Genomic DNA, 20,611 nt, shown 5'->3' on the forward strand with positions numbered 1-20,611 from the left:
GAAGCAGTGCCTGGCCCGTGGTCAGCATGGCGTGACAGCACCCCTCACACAAGCACAGTGAAAAGATCTTGGCCTCCACAGGTCCACAAAAGGAGGCCAGTGATGGAAAGCCACCTGTCTGTTGGGATAAGTCATTTAGAAAAAGGGTGACAGATTCACAATTCTCAGAATTATTTTACTCTTGTTTTTACCACGGGATATGCTATCTCCATCCATCCTGAAGGTACATGCAATGACAGCCTCACCAGGTTTTATCAGTTGAAGATCTGGCAGTGCCCCGTTTCCGCAGTATTAGAGAACAGCAGAACTTGACTTTTGCGGTCGAGGGGGAACGATGGGCTCCAAGGGGGAGTGCGAGAGGGCTCGGTGAGTAGCACACAACGGCTCGCCTGGGCGACAGGGGCTCCACACTGCATCCCAGCCACGACTATGCTGAGGGTCAGTCCCTTCTAAGATGCTACCCCCTCACATCCCTCGTGCTGCACCGGGCATGTCCACCTGGAAGCTGGGGACCGGGTCCTGAGTCCCCTGTGTCGGTTATTGGGACCTGGGAGCGCAGGGTGGAAATAGGCTCCCCTGGCTCCCTCCAGGGTTAGGGGATGCAACTCACCCGGGCAAGGAGACAGGGTGCAGCGAGCAGGGGCCCTGGGAGCAGAACGCTCCCCGAGCAAGGAGCAACTTGCTTGACACTGGAAGGTGGAAGGGAGCCGGGACACTGCTGGGGGTTTTCACGGTTAAACGAGGAACTGACAGAACCAGGCACCTGTGGGCTCAGCTCACCCTTGGTCCAGGTCCAGCTCATCCTCCTAAACGCTGCCCTGCCAACCAACAGTGCAGTAACTGCACAGACAACAGCCCCAAAGGCCTCCCGTGAGCTTCCCAGGGTACCACTTGCTTCTGGGAGTCCCCAGAGAAGCCGACTGGACCAAATCGGGAGGGTGATGAGCGTTTCTGCCTTTGATTGTCTGGTCCTTCTTCCAACTTTCACTTCTCCAGTTACCCCCATGTTTCTGGAAGGTTCAACTCCCACTAGCGAACACTCGTGGTGGCCCCACTTCCCAGACTACTCTGTGACCGAGGGATGTAACCCGCAATTGTCACTCCTAGCTGCACATCAAAGGTGATACAATTTTTCTCCTGATTCTCCTTCATTTGCACGATCTGTTCTAGTTATTCTTTTTTACTTTTTTTTTTTTTTTTGCGGTACACGGTCCTCTCACTGTTGTGGCCTCTCCCGTTGCAGAGCACAGGCTCCGGACGCGCAGGCTCAGCGGCCATGGCTCACGGGCCCAGCCGCTCTGTGGCATGTGGGATCCCCCTGGACCGGGGCACGAACCCGCATCCCCTGCATCGGCAGGCGGACTCTCAACCACGGCGCCACCAGGGAAGCCCTGTTCTAGTTATTCTTTTCTCCCGCAAATTATCACCTGTGGCCTATTTTAAGCCTTCAGCTCCCACGTGGACTCTTTTATTGGCTGCGTGCCGCAGCGTGCGGGATCTTAGTTCCCTGACCAGGGATCGATTTCGTGCCCTCTGCAGTGAAAGCGTGGAGTCTTAATCACTGGACTGCCAGGGAAGTCCCTGGACTCTTGTCTTTTAACTTGCCCAAGTGACTCCAACACGTAGGCATCCTGCCTGGCACCTTCCCCCCAACGTTCCCAAAACCCAGGGTTACACTGTCTTTGGTTTTGGTTAATTCTCCAAAGCTATGAAAGTCTTCAGGACAAACTTCCCCTCTACTCTCAGTCCTTAACAGAATGGACATTCGATGAAGCCTGTGATGGCTTGGTTGCCCTTCCAAGAGAGAGGAATGAAGGATTGGGAAAGCACAGGTCGTGGTACACAGCTCCGAGGCATCGCTAGTCAACAGAACTGTCTGCAGAGATGGAGAGCTCGGCGATGCCAGCTGTGTGCCCTGACAGTGGCTCCTGAGCACCTGCGGTGTGGCTGGTGTAAGGAACTGAATCTTCACTTTGCATTAATTCAAATGTAAGCGTAAAAGAGCCACACGTGGTCAGTGGCTGCCGTGCTGGGCAGCACAGCTGAGCTGAGCGAACGGCCGTCACTCCATCATCAGTCCGGTGTCCCCGCTCCTCTCCACCCTCATGGCCAGTCCTCCAGAGCACGTCCCAGGCAGCGCTGATCCAGCCTCCTGCAGCTGCCCCCCCCAGGTTGGCCCCCGGACTTCCTCTAACTCTAGATACCAGGCTGCACACAGCAGCCACATAAAAATAAGACAATTTTCACACGTTTCTGCTTCTAATCTCCTTAGTGGCCAACAGGCACATCCTCTCTCCCTTGCTCCCAGCTCTCCACTTCCCCACTCCGCACGCCAAGCTTGCTCACCTGTGCACCAAGCATCCCCTGCGCCTGCAAGACTGTCCCTCACACCTGAAGCCTTCAGATCCCTCAAGTCTCCACCCCATCATCACCTCCTTGGAGAGAAGGAGCATGTCATCCCCTCCTCAATTCTGGGCCTTCCATTCCATCACTCACTCTCCCTTTAATTTCTTTCTTCTAGTTACTGTCAGTGTTTGAAATTTTGGTCATTTGTCTCATTACTGGTTTATCAGCTATTTCCAGCAGAGACTCTATGAAAGAAAAGGCTGAGTCTGTCTTGTTCAGGGAGAGCTTCTCAGCACCTAGCAGAGAGACATTCAATATACACCAGTGTTGACTCAGTAAATAACACTGGAGGATAATTCTGCCTGGGGAGAGACTCAGCCCTACTCAAAGATACTTCATGCCCCTCCGCTCTCAGCTAAAGAATTTTAGAGAATATTGTTTACTGGAAGAACAATGCAATATTTGCTTTCCCCCTTGATTAACACTTTAAAAGAGTCAAACTTAAAAAAAAATCGATTTTAAAAAACATATACACTCTGGGACTTCCCTGGTGGCACAGTGGTTAAGAATCCACCTACCAATGTAGAGGACACGGGTTTGAGCCCTGGTCCAGGAAGATCCCACATGCCCCGGAACAACTAAGTCCGTGTGCCACAACTCCTGAGCCTGCGCTCTACAGCCCACAAGCCACAACTACTGAGCCCACGTGCCTAGAGCCCATGCTCCGCAACAAGAGAAGCCACTGCAATGAGAAGCCAGTGCACCGCAATGAAGTATACCCCTGCTCGCATAACTAGAGAAAGCCGTGCACAGCAACGAAGACCCAACGCAGCCAAAAATAAATAAATGAAATAAATGAACTTATAAAACAAACAAACATATACACTCTGATTTTTTTTTTTTTTTCGCAGTATGCGGGCCTCTCACTGTTGTGGCCTCTCCCATTGTGGAGCACAGGCTCCGGACGCGCAGGCTCAGCGACCACGGCTCACGGGCCCAGCCACTGCGTGGCATGTGGGATCTTCCCGGACTGGGGCACGAACCCATGTCCCCTGCATCGGTAGGTGGACTCTCAACCACTGAGCCACCAGGGAAGCCCTACACTCTGATTTTTGTTTCTCTTTTAAAAGTAATGCTGAAATTATTGGTGGAGGGGAGAGTAGGCACATGTGATCTAGAAGTAGACACACTCTTTTTTTTTTTCTTTTGGGCGCTCCATGCAGCTTGTGGGATCCTAGTTCCCCGACCAGGGATCAAATCCATGCCCCCTGCAGTGGACGCACGGAGTCCTAACCACTGGACCGCCAGGGGAGTCCCTAAAAGTAGACATACTCTTAATTAATACAGGGAGCCTCACTGAGGTGGAGCATCTGTAGAGTGAACCCAGTGGCTTCTGGGGCTTCCCATGGTTGTCCCAGCCGAAATATCTCCATGACAAAGGCTGACTTTCTCTGACCACGGCTTGACCCCTGGCTGACTCCAGCTCTCTGCTATTATCACCAAGGTGGTAATAGTTCCAATGACGGATAGGAAGTGCCTGACCTACTCTGTGTTGTCAGACAGACATGTGTCTGCTTGTCTGTTTTAAATTCTCTAGATTAATAGAACCCTCTGATAAGAACGCAAAGCAAAAGAGTCAATCCTGGGGCTTCCCTGGTGGCGCAGTGGTTGAGAATCTGCCTGCCAATGCAGGGGACACGGGTTTGAGCCCTGGTCTGGGAGGATCCCACATGCCGCGGACCAACCAGGCCCGTGCGCCACAGCTACTGAGCCTGCGTGTCCGGAGCCTGGGCTCTGCAAGAGGGGGCCGCGACAGTGAGAGGCCCGTGCACCGCGATGAAGAATGGCCCCCGTTCACCGCAACTAGAGAAAGCCCTCGCACAGAAACGAAGACCCAACACAGCCAAAAATAAATAAATAAATAAAAGAGTCAATCCTGGTTTAAGTCATAGCTTTAAAGTTTTCAGATGTGGTCAGGAGTTCCTTTAGCAACAGCAAACTTGGGTTGAATGTCGACTCTGTCCTACTCTGGAAAAAGATATTTAGACACTTGGAGGACTTAACATGGAAAAGACAAAGTTTCATTTCTCAAGGTTAGAAGGCTCTCACCACACACAATTCATGAGTATTTATGGTGCTAACTTGGGAGGGAAAAAAAATGGAAAAGAAAGGGTAAAATAGTGAGAGATAAGACATTAAATAAACCTCCATGAAGTACACAGGGGAAAAACAAAATCTCCCCTTCCTTCAGACCCCAAGGGGTCTGCAGCTGATACAAATCCTTTGCTTCCTCCTTGGTCTTAAGAGTAAAAATGTTAAAGAACTTTATGGTTTCTCTGTATTTTGGGACGGACCCAGATAGAATCGAAGCCATGAAAACATAGAATATTAGCCTAAAAGATGAGTCACTTCCTCCTCTCAGCAAACCCCAGAGATAAATTCCTTCCTTCTCAACTCCCCCAGAGTGCCACCATTGCTTGATCTTTTTATGAAGCATCTCACCTAACGAGAGTCATTCACGCGTTCTCACGCGCCTGGAATGAGGCTAGGAACTGGTGAGTGAAAAGCACCTCCAGGCAGCCATATACTATTTGTTACAAAGTCCATGCACTAAAATTTGTAGGAGACCCTCCTTCACTCAGAGCCTATTTACTCCTGTTTACACACAATTCTTACAAGTTTTGTTACTAAATTAATATATATTTGTGCAAAGGAGTCTGATTATGTAGTTTCCAAGTTCACAGGACTTGTGACTAGAAACAACGAATGAGGTGGAAATAGTAGATTTTGTCGGGGGTAAGAATAACTGTAAATCAGGCCAAAAAAAGTTGAAAAAAAAATCAAATTCAGAATGAAAGTAGGGTCAAACCTTGCTAAGACTTTATGGCAGACTGCAGAAATAGCCACAATTCTGTGCAACTTCCCCTATCAAAGGCCACAATTCTGTGCAACTTCCCCTATCAGGAGGTAGAATCTGTTTCTCCATCCCTTGGATGGGGCTGGCCTAGTGACTTGTTTTGGGCAAAGAACAGGGAAGAAGTGACATGTGAATTCTGGCTTGGGTCTTAAGAAACCTTGCACATCTGCCTTCTTTCTTTGAACACTGCCAGTCACCATATGAACAAGCCAGGGCTGGCTTGGTGGATGATGAGAGAGATGTGGACCAATCTCTGTGGCCTCAGCAGACAGCCAGCCAGCCCCCAGGAGGAGGGCCTCCTCCCTGACTAGAAGGCCCTGCCCATCTGAGACCAGCAGAAGAACCACCACCCAGTCTGCCAACGCTCCAAATCAGGACCTAAATAAATGGTTTTGGTTTGAAACCACTAAGTTTGGGGCGGTTTGTTAAGCAGCAAAAGCTAACTGATACACATCTCCACAGCCTCAAGGTGCAGTAGCAGGCTGCTTTTTAGTAAAGTAAATGATGTCACTGAACCCGATTTAGCAAGAGTAGGATCATCCTCTACTAGTCAGTTCCTCTTTCACTAATTAGTCACCAAATCCCGTTAGGGCTACCTCTGTCGTGTCCGTGCCTCTCTCAGGGTTGTTGTTAAGTGACAGTGAGAGGACACAGGTGAGCACTCAGCACAGTGGCTGGTGTGCAGGGAGTGCTCCATGATGAGTCGGCTGGTATTATTTCCCACAGCTGGGCCCCCTCTCCATCCCCCCCCCCACCCACCCACCACTGCTGCACTAAAGTCCAGCTTCCTTCCTTGTCCTTGGACCACTTCTCCTGCAGAAGAGTAGGTTTCAGGGGAATGAGGAGGAAGGGTCTGTCTTATATGTATCGGGTGGGAGGTGCCTCTGAGGCCTCCAGTAGCTGGTCCACCCTGGTGCTTGGATGTGGTGTTCCCAGTCCTCAAAAGTGGTGAGTTGGAGCTGAAAATTTGGGTGTTACCAGCACATCTGTGAGGATGACCTCCCACGAAAATGTAAGAAGAGGGCCCAGGATCAAGTCCTGAGAACTGAAACACAGACACAGAAAGAGAAGCCTGAGGAGGAATGAAGACAGGGGGGGAAACCAGAAGTTTGGTCACAGACATCAGGATAGCTTCAAGGGAGGGAGTGGTTACCTATGTCAGACGTTACTTGCCAAGACGTTAAGTGAGAAACGTCTGGGGTGTCACTATGTGCGTGTTGGTGGCCTCGGTGGGGACGGTTTCCGAGGAGTGTGGTAGCAGAGTTCCTCCCCATCGTCCTCCACTCAGAGTCAGTTCTACAGGTTGGGTCCTTTCCTAACAGCCCCAAACCTGGGACAGGCACCGAAAGCACACCTTTAACTTACATTGTACCCCACCTCCCCATTTGTACAGAATTATCCATATAGACTCAAGACTGACAGGTTTTCTAGAGTATGGCCATTGGGTCTGGAAACAGAGATGACAATATTCCATTGTACTGAGTGCAGCTTTCCATTTTTGCTGTGTTGCAGGCTTTGGTGGCCAAGAGCAGACAGCTCCTCTTGGATGAACAGGAAGTACTTGAGACTGAACATGCTCAACATAGGGCCTCCGGTCCCCACCTGTGCTGCTCAGTCACCCCTCTCAGAGTCTGACAGCTCCATCCCTCCAGTTGTGTAGGCTCCAAACTCTGGAATCCTGCTTCGGAACAACCAGCTGTAAGCTGGGGGTTCCCATGCACCCCTCCTCAGGTTCAATAGTTTGCTAGAATGGCTCACAGAACACAGAAAAACATTTTACAGATATTTATGGGCTTATTATAAAGGCTACAACTCAGGAATGGCCAGATGGAAAAGATTCATAGGGCACGGTAGGAGGGTGGCTGAGCTCCCAGCCCTCTCCAGGTGCACCTCCTGTCCAGGTGTACCTCCCACCCAGGTGTACCAACCAGCACTTGAATGTTTTCACCAACCCAGAAGCTCCCCGAATCTTATTGTTCTAGAGTTTTTATAGAATTCCATCTCCAGTCCCCCATGTTGGCTTTAGAGATTGGGGGTGGGGCTGAAAGTTCCAACCCTCTAATCACATCATCTTTCTGGTGACCAGGCCTCCGGATAGGCCTGGTCACCAGAAAGACCAATTGATTAGAGAGCTGGAAATTTCAAAGGCAAGATGCAAAAAAAGAGTCTCAAAATAGAAGGGATTTCTGTCAGCTCTTTGTTATAAATTCTTTTATTTTGTGATTTTTTTTACATCTTCAAAGAGGGAATGTTTGCCTTTAAAGAATAAAATTGCTTTTTGTCCGTATTCTATGTTGATTCTTAACATTCAAAGCTTAATTCTGGTAGAGGAAAAGCGGGAAGTTATCCCACCCCTCTCATTGCCAGGCTTTGCTAGCCACCCAGATGTACTGCGAGTGGTAAAAAAAATGCAGGAAGGCTACACAGGATATTCATGTGAGATTATCCACACGCATCTGAAGGAGAGATAAACAGCACACACGTCACTGCAGCGGCAGAGCACGACATCTTAGGTCTGGCACATCTGACCCAGCTGGAGCACTGAAGAACAGTGCCTACTGCGGGGAGTTTGCATCAGACGAGAGCTCTGTGCGGACAAAGCGCTGGCCTGTGTCTCTGGGATGGAGCAAAACATGCCTGACCGCTTCCCACTGAAATCCCGGTTGACATTTGGGCATTTAACGAGAAATCCACATCTGACTTAAGTAAGGCTGAGTAATCAGAAGTGATTTTTTTAATCTCCTGAATCACCCTTATCAGTGACTTCATTCACTCCATCAAGGTAGTTTCTCTACAGCAAGTGAATAGCATAAGTCAAGAGGCTGGGACAGGGGCCTGACAGGTCCTCCCTGCTGGAGATGGATGGAGCAGGGTTAGTGCCTGGAGGCAGAGTCTTGGAAACTGCCCAGGCTTCAGGCAGTCCATCCCCAACGCACCCCCAGATCTGCCAAAGTGCTCATTCTCCCCAAGTCAGAACTCCATGCCCTGTTGGGAGTGGGATCTGTCTGTTCTGCATCTGCTGGTCATTCAGAACCTCAGGAGCTGGCCCAGGACTGTCCTTGGCAACAGGGACCACTGCTCGCTGGAAAATAACAGAAAACACACATGCTCTGTCCTATGTATGAAAGACGTATGTCCTCTGACCTTCAGGCCAGTGCAACCCAGGTCCACAAAGCCTGTGGATGGGCCTTTTTGCAGCTGTGTGTGTAAAGCTTTCTTGAGTTATAATTCACATATCATACAATTCCCTCATTTCAAGTGTACAATTCAGTGGTTATTAGTTTACTACAGAGCTATGCAACTATCACTCCGAAGAGAAACGCTGCAATCTTTAGTATTTACTCCCCATCTCCCCTCAATACCCCCTTCTCCCTGCTCTAGGCAACCACTGATCTTCCCATATCTAGAGATCTGCCTGTTCTGGACATTTCTTTTCTCTTTTTTCTTTTTCTTTTTTGGCTGTGTTGTGCGGCATGCAGGATCTTAGTTCTGCGACCAGGGATGGAACCTGTGCGCCCTGCAGTGGAAGTGTGGAGTCCTAACCACTGAACCTCCAGGAAAGTCCCTGTTCTGGACATTTCATATACATGCAATTATACTGTATGTATGGTTTGTGACTAGCTTTTTTCACTGCACATGTTTTCAAGGCTCATCCATGTTGTAACATCGATAAGTATTTTATTTATTTATTTATTTATTTATTTTCATTGCCAAATAATTTTCCGTTATGTGAGTAGACCAGATTTTGTTTATGCATTCATTAGCTGATGGGCATTTGGGTTTTTCGACCTTTTGGTTGATTTTGGATAATTTTGGATACTACTGCTGTGAACATTTGTGTACTCTTTTTTTTTTTTTTTTTTTTGCTGTACGCGGGCCTCTCACTGCTGTGGCCTCTCCCGCTGCAGGGCGCAGGCTCCGGACATGCAGGCTCAGCAACCATGACTCACGGGCCCAGCCGCTCTGCGGCATGTGGGATCTTCCCGGACCGGGGCACGAACCCGCGTCCCCTGCATCGGCAGGCGGACCCCTCAACCACTGTGCCACCAGGGAAGCCCTGTGTACCCATTTTTGATCGGACATATAAATTAGATGGGCTTCTGGGGTTCCAAACCCCTTGACACATTCATAAATATTGTGTGTACACGTACTTTTCGAGCATGACGGTGCAGAAAATCCATCAGACTGACTAAGTAAGTAAAGAGCTTCTGCCTGGATAATTAGCACAATCTCCCAGCTGGCCCTCGAGGCCCCGTACATGCTGCCTGCCTTCTCGTGTGGGCCTTCAAGTCAGACAGACCTGGGGCTGGGGAGCCTTTCCACCACCATGTCTGTACCTCACACACGATACTGAGGTCTCTGAGCCTCGACCTGCTCATCTGCAAACTGGAGACACTATCAGGACATCCTACCACAGGGGCCTCCTTTCATGATTAGGAAGATAATGTCTCTTAAGTGCCGAGCAAAACTCCTGGGTCAGTAACTCCTGGGTGTGACACTTCTATGACCTGGCCAAGGCAAAACCCCTTGACCTCAAAAACATCCTATGCTTCTCCATTTCTTCATTTTAAAATTTTTTTAATTTTTAATTTTTTTTTTTTTTTGTGGTACGTGGGCCTCTCACCGCTGTGGCCTCTCCTGCTGCGGAGCACAGGCTCCGGATGCGCAGGCCCAGCGGCCATGGCTCACGGGCCCAGCCGCTCCGCGGCACGTGGGATCCTCCCGGACCGGGGCACGAACCCGCGTCCCCTGCATCGGCAGGTGGACTCTCAACCATTGCGCCACCAGGGAGGCCCCATTTCTTCATTTTTGCATCTACTATTCTTTCACCTGAAATTCCCTCCTTGACAAAGCCTCCTATTCCGATGAAGGACCATCCATCTTTCAGGTGTGTTTCAAGCTCCATCTGAGCCCCCTAGCCCTGTTCATAACCCCTGTGACAGATAATGTTCTCTTTCTACTTTGCATCTCCTGAAGGTTGTTTCTCTTAAGGCACTAAACTGACACCACCTGGTGAGCAATGGTTTGTGCTGCGTCTTCTCATTGGCCTTGGCCCTGTACCCAGAGCACCAGCCAAGCCCCTCTTCACCAACAGGACCACCCAAGGGCCTACACTCCTCTCACGTGCTTTCTTTCAAGGGACCCAGCAACACAGGCAACTCCCCCTTTCCACCTGAAAGCAGTTACAGAGCAGCCAGGCCCAGGGAGGACACAGAATAATCTGGACACTTAAAGAAATGCCCCTCGTGAAACTTATGACTCAGTGGGTGAAACCAGAGCGCCAGCCTGAGTGATGAAGCATCACGGAGCTGAGTCCAGGCGGGGCACGAGGTGGATCAAGGGGGACTGAGGGTCTAGGAAGGTTTCAGATAGGAGTTAATGCCAGTCCTGACGTCGTGAAGACCCGGTGGGCAGAGGGAGGGAATGAAAAAGCGTGAACAGAGGACACCAAGAGGAAAAGGGGGGAAGGACCGGGGGTGGGCAGGGAGCAAGAGAACAAGAACGAGCCTGCTTGTGCTCCAGTGGGAAGATCCGGGGAGGGCTTTGTTCTGTTTCTGGGTCGCAGAGGCCCTGGATATCGCTTCTGGGCTGCAACACGGGAGTTGGCAGAGAAGACAGAAAGGCTGACAAAATGCAGCAGGAGAAAGAGAACAGGACCTCGGCTTGGAGGAAAGAGGTGGGAGGGGGATTTGGAGCTTAGACTTCCTCCTAGAGGCCGCTGGGCAGGAAGCGAGGGTGGAGGCAGAGAGGTAAGTCTGACAGGAAACTGAGGAACAAAGGAGCCCCACCTGATAGTGTCAAGGAGGGTGAGTCCTCAGCGGAGGGGGTGGGGAAGAGGAAGGTGGTTTAAGGGGGATGATGAGGGTCATAAAGGCCTGCTGGGGACAGGGAAGAGAGAGGCCCAGGACTGCTGGGCAACTTGGGACTGCCAGAGTTTGGAGAGAGTGAGGGGAACGTGGCCCTGACAAATGTGCCAGAGTGGCTCCCCCAGGGCTGCTCAGTTACTGGTGAACCCGCAGAGGCCAATGGTGGACCCACTCCCAGTGGAGGATGATCAAGGAGACAGAGTGGAAGGGCAAGGGAGTCAGTGCATTGATGGCCCTTAAAAAAATGGTGGTTGGGCTTCCCTGGTGGCGCAGTGGTTGAGAGTCTGCCTGCCGATGCAGGGGACACGGGTTCGTGCTCCGGTCCGGGAAGATCCCACGTGCCGCGGAGCAGTTGGGCCCGTGAGCCATGGCCGCTGAGCCTGCGTGTCCGGATCCTGTGCTCCGCAACGGGAGAGGCCACAGCAGTGAGAGGCCCGCGTACCGGAAAAAAAAAAAAAAAATGGTGGTGATGTCTACGCAGGATAGGGAAGAACTGCGGCCTTAATGGTGGAGCTTCAGGTCATCCATGAGATCCAAGAGTAGGCTTGGGAGGCATGAGAGTTTGAGGGATAGAAATATGTGGCCAGAGAGAGGATGGTAGAGTTTAAAATTCCGGAGTTATATTCATCAAGAAACACAATATGCTTCAGCCATAAACCGAGTCTCAATAAACTTAAGAAGATTTTGCAACCATCACCACAATTTAATTTGGGGACATTTCCATCACCCCAAAAAGAAATCCCATACCCACTTGCAGTCATTCTCTAGTCCCACCTTCAGTCGTAGGTGACCATTCACTTACTTTCTGTCTCTACAGATTTTCCTTTTCTGAACGATTCGTGCAAATGGGATCATACAATATGTGGCCTCCTATGATGGCTTCTTTTACTTAGCATAATGTTTTTCAGATTCATCCACGTTGTAGCCTGTATCAGTAGTCTGCTCCTTGTTACTGTGGAATACCATTCCATCGTGCGGATATCGCACAGTTTATTTATCCATTCATCGGTTGATGGACATTTTGAATTATTTCCAATTCTTGGTTATTTTGATAATGCTACTACGAATATTTGCATGTAAGTCTTTGTGTGCACATATGTTTTATGTCTCTACCTAGGAGTAGAATTGATGAATCCTATGGTAATTTTATATTTAACCCTTGAAGAAGCTGCCAGACTGTGTTCCAAAGTGTTTGTACCATTTTACATTTCCACTAGCAATGTAGGAGGTTTCCCATTTCTCTACATCCTTGCCAACATTTGTTCTTGTCCATCTTTCATTATTATAGCAATTCTAGTGGGTATAAAGTGGTATTTCATTGTGGTTGATTTGTACTTCCTTAATGATGTTGAATATTAAGCATCTTTTCACGTACTTATCAGCCATTTGTATATCTTCTTCGTTGAACTATCCATGCAAGTCCTTTGCCCATTTTTTGATTGGGTTGGTTGTCTTCCTATTATTGAGTTATACGAATTTTTATATATTCTAAAATCAAGTCCTTTGTCAGATATATGATTTGAAAACATTTTCTGCCAGTCTGTGGCTTGGATTTTCATTTTCTTAATAATGTTTTTTGAAGGGAAAACATTTTCAATTTTGATGAAGTCCAATTTATCCATTTTTTCCTTTAAGGATCATGTATTAGGTGTCAAATATAAGACATCTTTGCCTCACCCAAGATCATGAAGATTTTCCTCCTTCTTCCAGAAGTTTTATAGAGGAATTAAATTAGAAATCAAAAATAAGATATGCTTTAAAAAACGCACAAACATATGAAAATTAAACAACACGCTTCTAAATAATCCATGGTTCAAAGAGATAATAAGGGAAATTAGAAAATATTTCAAACATCATGAAAACATATTTCCATAAACATGTAAAAAGCAAACATTATAAAAGGGCATTTATTAAACACATGCCATGTGCATCGTCTCTTCCAGCTTTTTTTCCAGTATTTTTTTCCTCTTCTCCTTCAGAGTTAAACTTCTCAAGAAGAATGTTTATCTTCAAGTATCTGTATTTATTCATGTGTTCATGTCCTCCCCCTACACTCCTCAGTAGAAGGCCATCTGGCTTGCAATGCTTCACTCTGCTGCCTTAGCCCTTACTGAGGGTCCCCATGACCCCCTGGTGCTAAATCCAGCAGAGATGCTTCTGTCTTCATCTCACTTGTCCTCTTGGCAGCATAAATGTTGTTCTCCTCTCATTTTTTGGTCTCTCCTCCTCACTTTCTGTCATGTTTGTGTCTCTCAAAGATCAGTCTGAGGTCTTCCTTTCTTCCTTCTTCATCCTCTCTCCTTAGAGGACCTCATCTATCCCATGTCTTCAACAACCATCCATACACAAATGATCTCATATGTATGTTCCCAGCCCAGATCCCTCCTCTGAATCCCCACCCATAAATCCAACAGCCTCCTTGTGTACCTTCTCTCCACTGTTCTCCAAGGCATTTCTAACTCAGCTGTCCACATCCAGACTCATGATTTTGCTCTTCCAGCCCAAGTCCTCTTCTGAAATTTCTTCTTTCAGTAAATGGTACCATCTACCCAGCTGCAAGCCTAGAACCTCAGAGTCATCTGATACATCCTTCTTTTTAAATCCCTATATCCGATCTGTCATTACATCTTATTGATTTAACTTTATTCTTTTTTTTGGCTGCACCATGTGGCTTGCAGGATCTTAGCTCCCTGACCAGGGACTGAACCCACGCCCTTGGCAGTGAAAGTGTGGAGTCCTAACCCTGGACCACCAGGGAATTCCCAATTTAACTTCAAACATCTCTCACATAGTTGATGTCATCTCTATCTTGGCTCCCACCATCCCAGTCTCTCAATGAAACTATGGGCCAGCCTCCTAGACAGTTTCCCTGAATCCACATGCACCCTCAACCAACCCATCCTGGGGTCACAGAGGCTCATCACATCACAATCGTGCCATGTCTCTCTGCTGCTTCAGTGATTCTCAACAGAAAGACCAAACCTTAATATGGCTGAATTGGCCTGTCCTGATCTGGTCTCTACCCGCTTTCTAGCCTCTTCTCTGAACCACACTCCCTTTTCTCTGTGTTCCATACATTTCAGTCCTTTATCAGTTCCTCACACTGGCCACCTTCCCCTCTAACCACATGGCCTTTGCACATGCTGTCTCCTCTGCCTGGAGCATGTTTCCCTCCCCTTTCTGCCACGTTAATTCCTATTCAACACTCCTACCTCTGTCAAGCATCATGTCCCCAGGTAAGGCTTCCCTGACCTCCCTGACAAGGTCAAATGCCCAATTATTATCAACCTCCATATCTCTTCTTAGCACCCATTGCAGCTGCAGTTCTATCATTTAATTTGGGTGATTATATGATTTGGGTTGGCTGCCCCAACAAGACTTTAAGTTCCATGAGGGCAAGAACCATATCTGGTTCTATTCATTATTGTATAATTAGCACCTGGCACAAAGTTTGGGCACACAGTAGTGAAATGGAGCAAGACCCTATGGTCCTTCCCCACCATGTCCTCAGCCTACCTTTTGTCTCTAGAAAAATTTGAGCCAAAGGATAAGGTTAATCAGAGAAGTGAGAAAAATACAGCAGCAAAGGAAAACAATCAAATAGGACAAAACAATAATAGTTCAGTCATTAAGCAAAATCAAGGACCTTTAGTTTGGGACTTCCCTGGTGGTCCAACGGTAAAGAATCCGCCTTACAGTGCAGGGGACGCGGGTTCGATATCTGGTCAGGGAACTAAAATCCCACACGCCACAGGGCAAATAAGCCCACGCGCCACAACTACTGAGCTCACTTGCCTCAACTAGAGAGCCTGTGTGCCACAAACTACAGAGCCCACGTGCCTTGGAGCCTGCGCACCACAACTAGACAGAAGCCCACGTGCAGCAAGGAAGAGCCTGTGCACCGCAACTAAGACCCAACACAAGCCAAAAATAAATTAAAAAATAATAAACAAATCTTAAAAAAATGTTAAAAAAAAAGGACCTTTAGTTCCTCCTCAAGGGCTATAGATAATATTCTGAGCCATGTCCTGTGAGCTGTCTTATAGATACTGAAATCTCCACCAGGTGGAAGAAGTTAACTACACGAGGACCAGACTGTAGCCATCACATAAGCTGCCACAATTCAGAGAATTGGCCTCAAGGAAATGGTTACAAACCGACCCTGGAGCTGAAGATTAAGTGTATTTAAAACAGTCAAGATGATGGTGGTCAGACCACCGATGACCAGTTTCAAGACAACTGTCAGAGCTGACTGTGCTGTTTCTGCATGTAGCCCCCTCCGTCCACCGATAAAAGCTCTAGCCCCCTGATTGTCAGTTGGAGTGCGGGGGAAGTCGGCTTTGGACAGGAGTCTGCCCTCCCCACCACTTGCCAGCCTTGGAAATAAAGCAAACTTTCCTTTCCACCAACCTTGCCTCTTTATTGGCTTTTGAGCAGTGAGCAGCTGGGCCCACCTTTGCTAACAGATTTTGGCTCCCATTGTGAAGCTGCGCTCTCACAATATCTGGCTCCTTGGAGTTTTCTCCAGCAGAGCTGCCACCATGACGATGCACCGGGTTGGCTGCAAGGAGCCCACGGCTCATGGTTCGCTGGCCCTGAGAGGGGGATTTGGGGGTGTTCCTAGCAGCTGCCAAAACCATTTGTTTCGGGGATCCTCCCTGTTTCTCCCCTGCTCGCCGCTGGCTGCCCACGTACGCTTTTCCTTGGTGGAACAGAAAGATGCCTCTGGACGAGCTGATGAGCTCCAAGACCAAGGTAAGTTCACTGGTGTGCACCTGGGCAAACTTCTCTTTTGAGCATGAGGTGCTATTTGGGCATTTTGCCAATTGGTTCTGATGTGTGTCTGATGTTGAGAACCATTTGTGAGCACTGAGTGTCATTTGGGCATTTTGCCAATTGGTTCTGATGTGTGTCTACCATTGAAGACCATTTGTGTTGGAAAGTGTTTGTTTGGGACTCCGTATTGGTCATTCTCTCAGAGGATCTGCGACAGTTCTGTCTTCTGGTGTGTGAGTGTGTATTCCATTTGTGTCTTTGGTATTCTTGTTGCCTTTTGTAAAATGAGAAATTCAGGTTCAGTTCATTAGAAAGATTTTAGCTATGACACTGTGACTAAAGAAAAAGAAAGATGATTTCTTAAAACACCGTGTGGCCACCAACAGTATTCTTCAAACTCCGAAAAAAATTGGTTAAGATGAAATTCTTTTGAAATTCCAAAACTGGTTATTTTTCTATATGCAGTTAGAGAAAGCTAGCTTGATAAATACTTTTTTTTCCCCTCAGAATTCTGACCCTGAGAGAACAAAAATATGCTTAGGAGAAAGTTTGAAGTTAACTCTTAACACATCCTTGAAATACAAACACAGCTCACTTTGCCTGAGACTTCAGCCTTGGGTTAATTAGTAGAACTTCAAGCCAAAAAAAAAAAAAAAAAAGAAAAAAAAAGAGAGGAAAGAGGACTAAGGTGTATTAAACATACATCTGGTACCACATTAAAGAGAAATTGTGCATGAAAAAAATGTATGTTTTTAGAGGTTATGGAATATGTTCTTAAGTTTGCCAATCAGAAAATGCTGCTATAACAGTTCGATTACTTGTTTCTTAGTTTTGTCAAGGTTTTAAAAGATTAAAAATTGTAATATGTAAAAATGATAAGGGAAACATTTCAGTATGTAAAGCAAGTAGGATGTGTGTTGTTGGCAAGAGAAAATATAAAAAATGGAGATATTTTTGTTTTCTGCTGTTTTTTTTCCTTTGGCCATGCCATGTGGCATGCAGGATCTTAGTTCCCCAACCAGGGATTGAACCTATGCCCCCTGCAGTGGAAGCGTGGAGTCCTAATCACTGGACTGCCAGGGAATTCCCTGGAGATATCTTTGTTGAGGGATAAAAGGAGAATAATTTTGTCCTAAAGCTGGTTGCTTCTGGATGGGAAAAAAATAAGGGACAAATTAATATGGATACAGAAAGTATCCTTTTTTTGTAAAAAAAGGTATTTTGAGAAAAGAATTTTGTACATTGTTAAGATCGATTAAGAGTAGATTGGGGCTTCCCTGGTGGCACAGTGGTTGGGAGTCCACCTGCCGATGCAGGGGACACGGGTTCGTGCCCTGGTCCGGGAGGATCCCACGTGCCGCGGAGCGGCTGGGCCTGTGAGCCATGGCCACTGGGTCTGCACATCCGGAGGCTGTGTGCCGCGGCGGGAGAGGCCACAACAGTGAGAGGCCCGTGTACCGCAAAAAAAAAAAAAAAAAAAAAAAGATTAGATTGAATTTAATTATGTAAATGAATTTTGTTATTAACGGTAAGCTGGTACAAGGTGGGAATCTGGTTTTCTCTCTGTTAAGAGAACAACGTTTTCCTGGAATACTGAGCTGCTTTTGAAAACAGATTGTAAATTTCTTTATCTATCTAATTTTGAGTTTTCCAGAGGGCCCCTGAGGAATCTCAGAGAGAAATATTGATAAGAAATTTGAAGAGTTCTAATGGAAAGCTACTGTTGTTCTTCTAACTATACTCCTGACCCCAATGTTCAGGATGGAAAAAAAAGTTTAATGAAGTTGTCACAGAGTATAACTACTCATGATGTGTATCACTGCTGGCTTTAAGTTTACTGCTTAAAGCACATGTACAATGTTTGTGTGACGACTGGGTATAACTGATAAAATGTATAGCCTATAAACTGTTTCCCCATCAACAGACTTTTCTGTACTTGTTTGTTATGTCTGACTAGTTTTTCCCCAATGTAGATGACTAGACAAATATATAAACAAAAAGTAGGTCTAGCACTGAGGGACATGAATGGACCCAGAGTAGGCAACTGAGCCACTATGGCAACTTGGAAAAATACATTGATTATCAATGTTTTCTATTTACAGTTGAAAGGGGAAAATGATAGAAGAAATTTCACATATTGAGGTATGGGGAAGTCATTCTGTCTTATACCTGATTTAATTTGAACTTTAGGCTAACCAAACAGCCTGTTTATGGCCTATTAAACATACACTGTACATCCACTTTAACCATTAAGGAAAAAAATACATTCAGAGAATAGTACAAAAATACATTTTGGGGCTTCCCTGGTGGTGCAGTGGTTAAGAATCTGCCTGCCAATGCAGGGGACACAGGTTCGAGCCCTGGTCTGGGAAGATCCCACATGCCGTGGAGCAACTAAGCCTGTGGGTCACAACTACTGAGCCTGTGATCTAGAGCCTGCGAGCCACAACTACTGAGCCCGCATGCCACAACTACTGAAGCCTGCATGCTTAGAGCCTGTGCTCTGCCACAAGAGAAGCCACCGCAATGAGAAACCTGTTCACCACAACAAAGAGCAGCCCCCACTTGCTGCAACTAGAGAAAGCCGTGCACAGCAACAAAGAACCAAAGCAGCCAAAAGTAAATAAATAAAATGAATAAATTTATTTAAAAAGCTGATCTTTAAAAAAAAACCATTTTGATTATTATCCTCATTGCAATATGTCTACTAACTTTCAAATGTTTGTCCAGGTACTATGACAAGGCAATCAAAGACAGAGGCAATGTTTTCATAATACAAAATATTGATGCTAAGCTTGGAATACGAAATTATTTCCAACTCTGTGTCCATTCCCCAAATTAGGCAGGACTAGGCCCCATTTCAGCAGGAAGTAGCCAGAACAGTTGTCACCCCATTCCCTCAAAGATTTGGGGGAAATTGGAACAGAAATGGAACTAAAACCAAGTTCCTCTGCCAAGTTTATGATTAATCTCTCTATCCAAAACTTTATTCCCTTTCTTGTTCTATACCTGTCCCTCATCAAGATTGGGGAGTATCAAAGGAAAGGGGGGATTGAAATGGAGCAGAACCCTATTGTCCTTCCCCCCGCCCCATGTCCTCCACCTGCCTTTTGTCTTGTAGAAAAACTTTAGCCAAAGGATAGGTTTAATGAGAGAAGTGGGAAAATACAGAAGCAAAGGAAAACAATCAAATAGGACAAAACATTAATAGTTTAGTCATTAAGCAAAGTCAAGGACTTTAGTTCCTCCTCAAGGGCTATAGATAATATTCTGAGCCATGTTCTGTGAGCTGTCTTATAGATACTGAAACCCCCACCAGGTGGAAGAAGTTAACTACACAAGGACCAGAACTGTAGCCATCACATAAGCTGCCACAATTCAGAGAACTGGCCTCAAGGAAATGGTAACAAACTGACCCTGGAGCTGAAGATTAAGTGTACTTAAAACAGTCAAGATGAAGGTGGTCAGACCACTGCAGGACCAATTTCAATATGACTGTCAGGCTGACTGTGCTGTTTCTATATGTAGCCCCCTCCGTCCACCTATAAAAGCTCTTGCCTGCTGATTGGGGGTGGGGGGGAGTCAGCCTTTGGGCAGGAGTCTGTCCTCCCCACCCCCAATTGCTGGCAACCAAAATAAAGCAAACCATCCTTTCCACCAACCTTGCCTCTTTATTGGTTTTAGAGCAGCAAGCAATTAGACCCACTCTTGGTAACAGTGGCCACTAAATATTTGTTGAATGAATAACTGAGTCATGATAAGGGCATCTAGGATGAAAACAGGACTTGAAGTGGAGAAGACAATGGTGAAAGAAGACATGCTGATGTCTTCAAAGAATAAAGGAGAGTGAGCAGGCAGTAAAGTGGCCAAGGGAGAGCTGAGGATCGTACAGACAGTGGTGGATGCCCCCAGGGCACAGGGGCACTTTCACGCGGAGGTGGGGGTGTTCTGAGAGTATAGAGTTAGGCATGGGCAAGAGAAAACAGGTTCCCCAGATATTCACCCCTTTGCCTGGGCCAGATTTTCTTCAGGATAAAGAAGAAGGGCTCCTCCTAGGCACTTTCCAAGGGGACTATGATTTTTCTTAGAGGAAGGAGGAAGTTTCTAAAGGAAGTTGTCAGTCAATGAAAATGGGGTAGATGGTGTACCTTCATGCTGACCATTGCATCTTCAAAGATCTGCCATGGTCCTGCTCCTGAGAAATGGGTAAACTTCCATAGAAAAACCTCCACTCTCAGACTCACACAGCATCCCATTAGCAGCTCTTTTTGATTCTCAATCAGAGACTGAAAACCAGACGTCTGAGGCCTGAATTCAAACACTTCCCATGAAGACACATACCTTGGTCCATCCGGAAAACTGGATAAAGGTGTCCTGGGGCAAGTCTGGGATCCCACTGGGAATAGAGAAATTAGCCACATAAAAGGCCGGGAGTGTGTAGTCAGATGGGCTGTGGGCACAGCCGCTGTCATGGCCATCCCAGGTCCCCAGGTGGCTGCGTACTGCATCCTCCATGTCCAGTGGGAAGATCTCCCAGTCGGTGAGGATATTGGAATCAAGGGTCAGGTTAGAAATAAGACCCTGTAAAGGAGAAACAGAGCAATGAGCTGGGGGTGGGGGTGGAGGTTGGCTTTAAGTGACTCTGTGTTCCAGCCCTGAATTCCTGGGAAAAGCAAACTGGGATATGAAACACAAACAGTATATG

The 20,611-nt window shown here is 47.0% G+C and overlaps 1 protein-coding gene across 2 annotated transcripts in view; it reads right to left on the minus strand.

Moving 5' to 3' along the window:
* The window catches only part of GLB1 (galactosidase beta 1), a 115,983-nt gene that overhangs the window by 23,997 nt on the left and 71,375 nt on the right, over positions 1-20,611 (minus strand). For both annotated transcript variants that reach the window (XM_089918980.1, XM_030764115.2), the window contains exon 15: positions 20,248-20,487. In XM_089918980.1, the coding sequence (XP_089775106.1) occupies positions 20,248-20,487 (240 nt within the window). The remainder of the gene's footprint in view (positions 1-20,247; positions 20,488-20,611) is intronic.

The sequence above is a fragment of the Delphinapterus leucas genome, chromosome 10 (assembly GCF_059928025.1).
Source record: "Delphinapterus leucas isolate spDelLeu-1000000601 "Yukka" chromosome 10, BTC_Dleu_Yukka2, whole genome shotgun sequence".
Classification (NCBI taxonomy): Eukaryota; Metazoa; Chordata; class Mammalia; order Artiodactyla; family Monodontidae; genus Delphinapterus; species Delphinapterus leucas.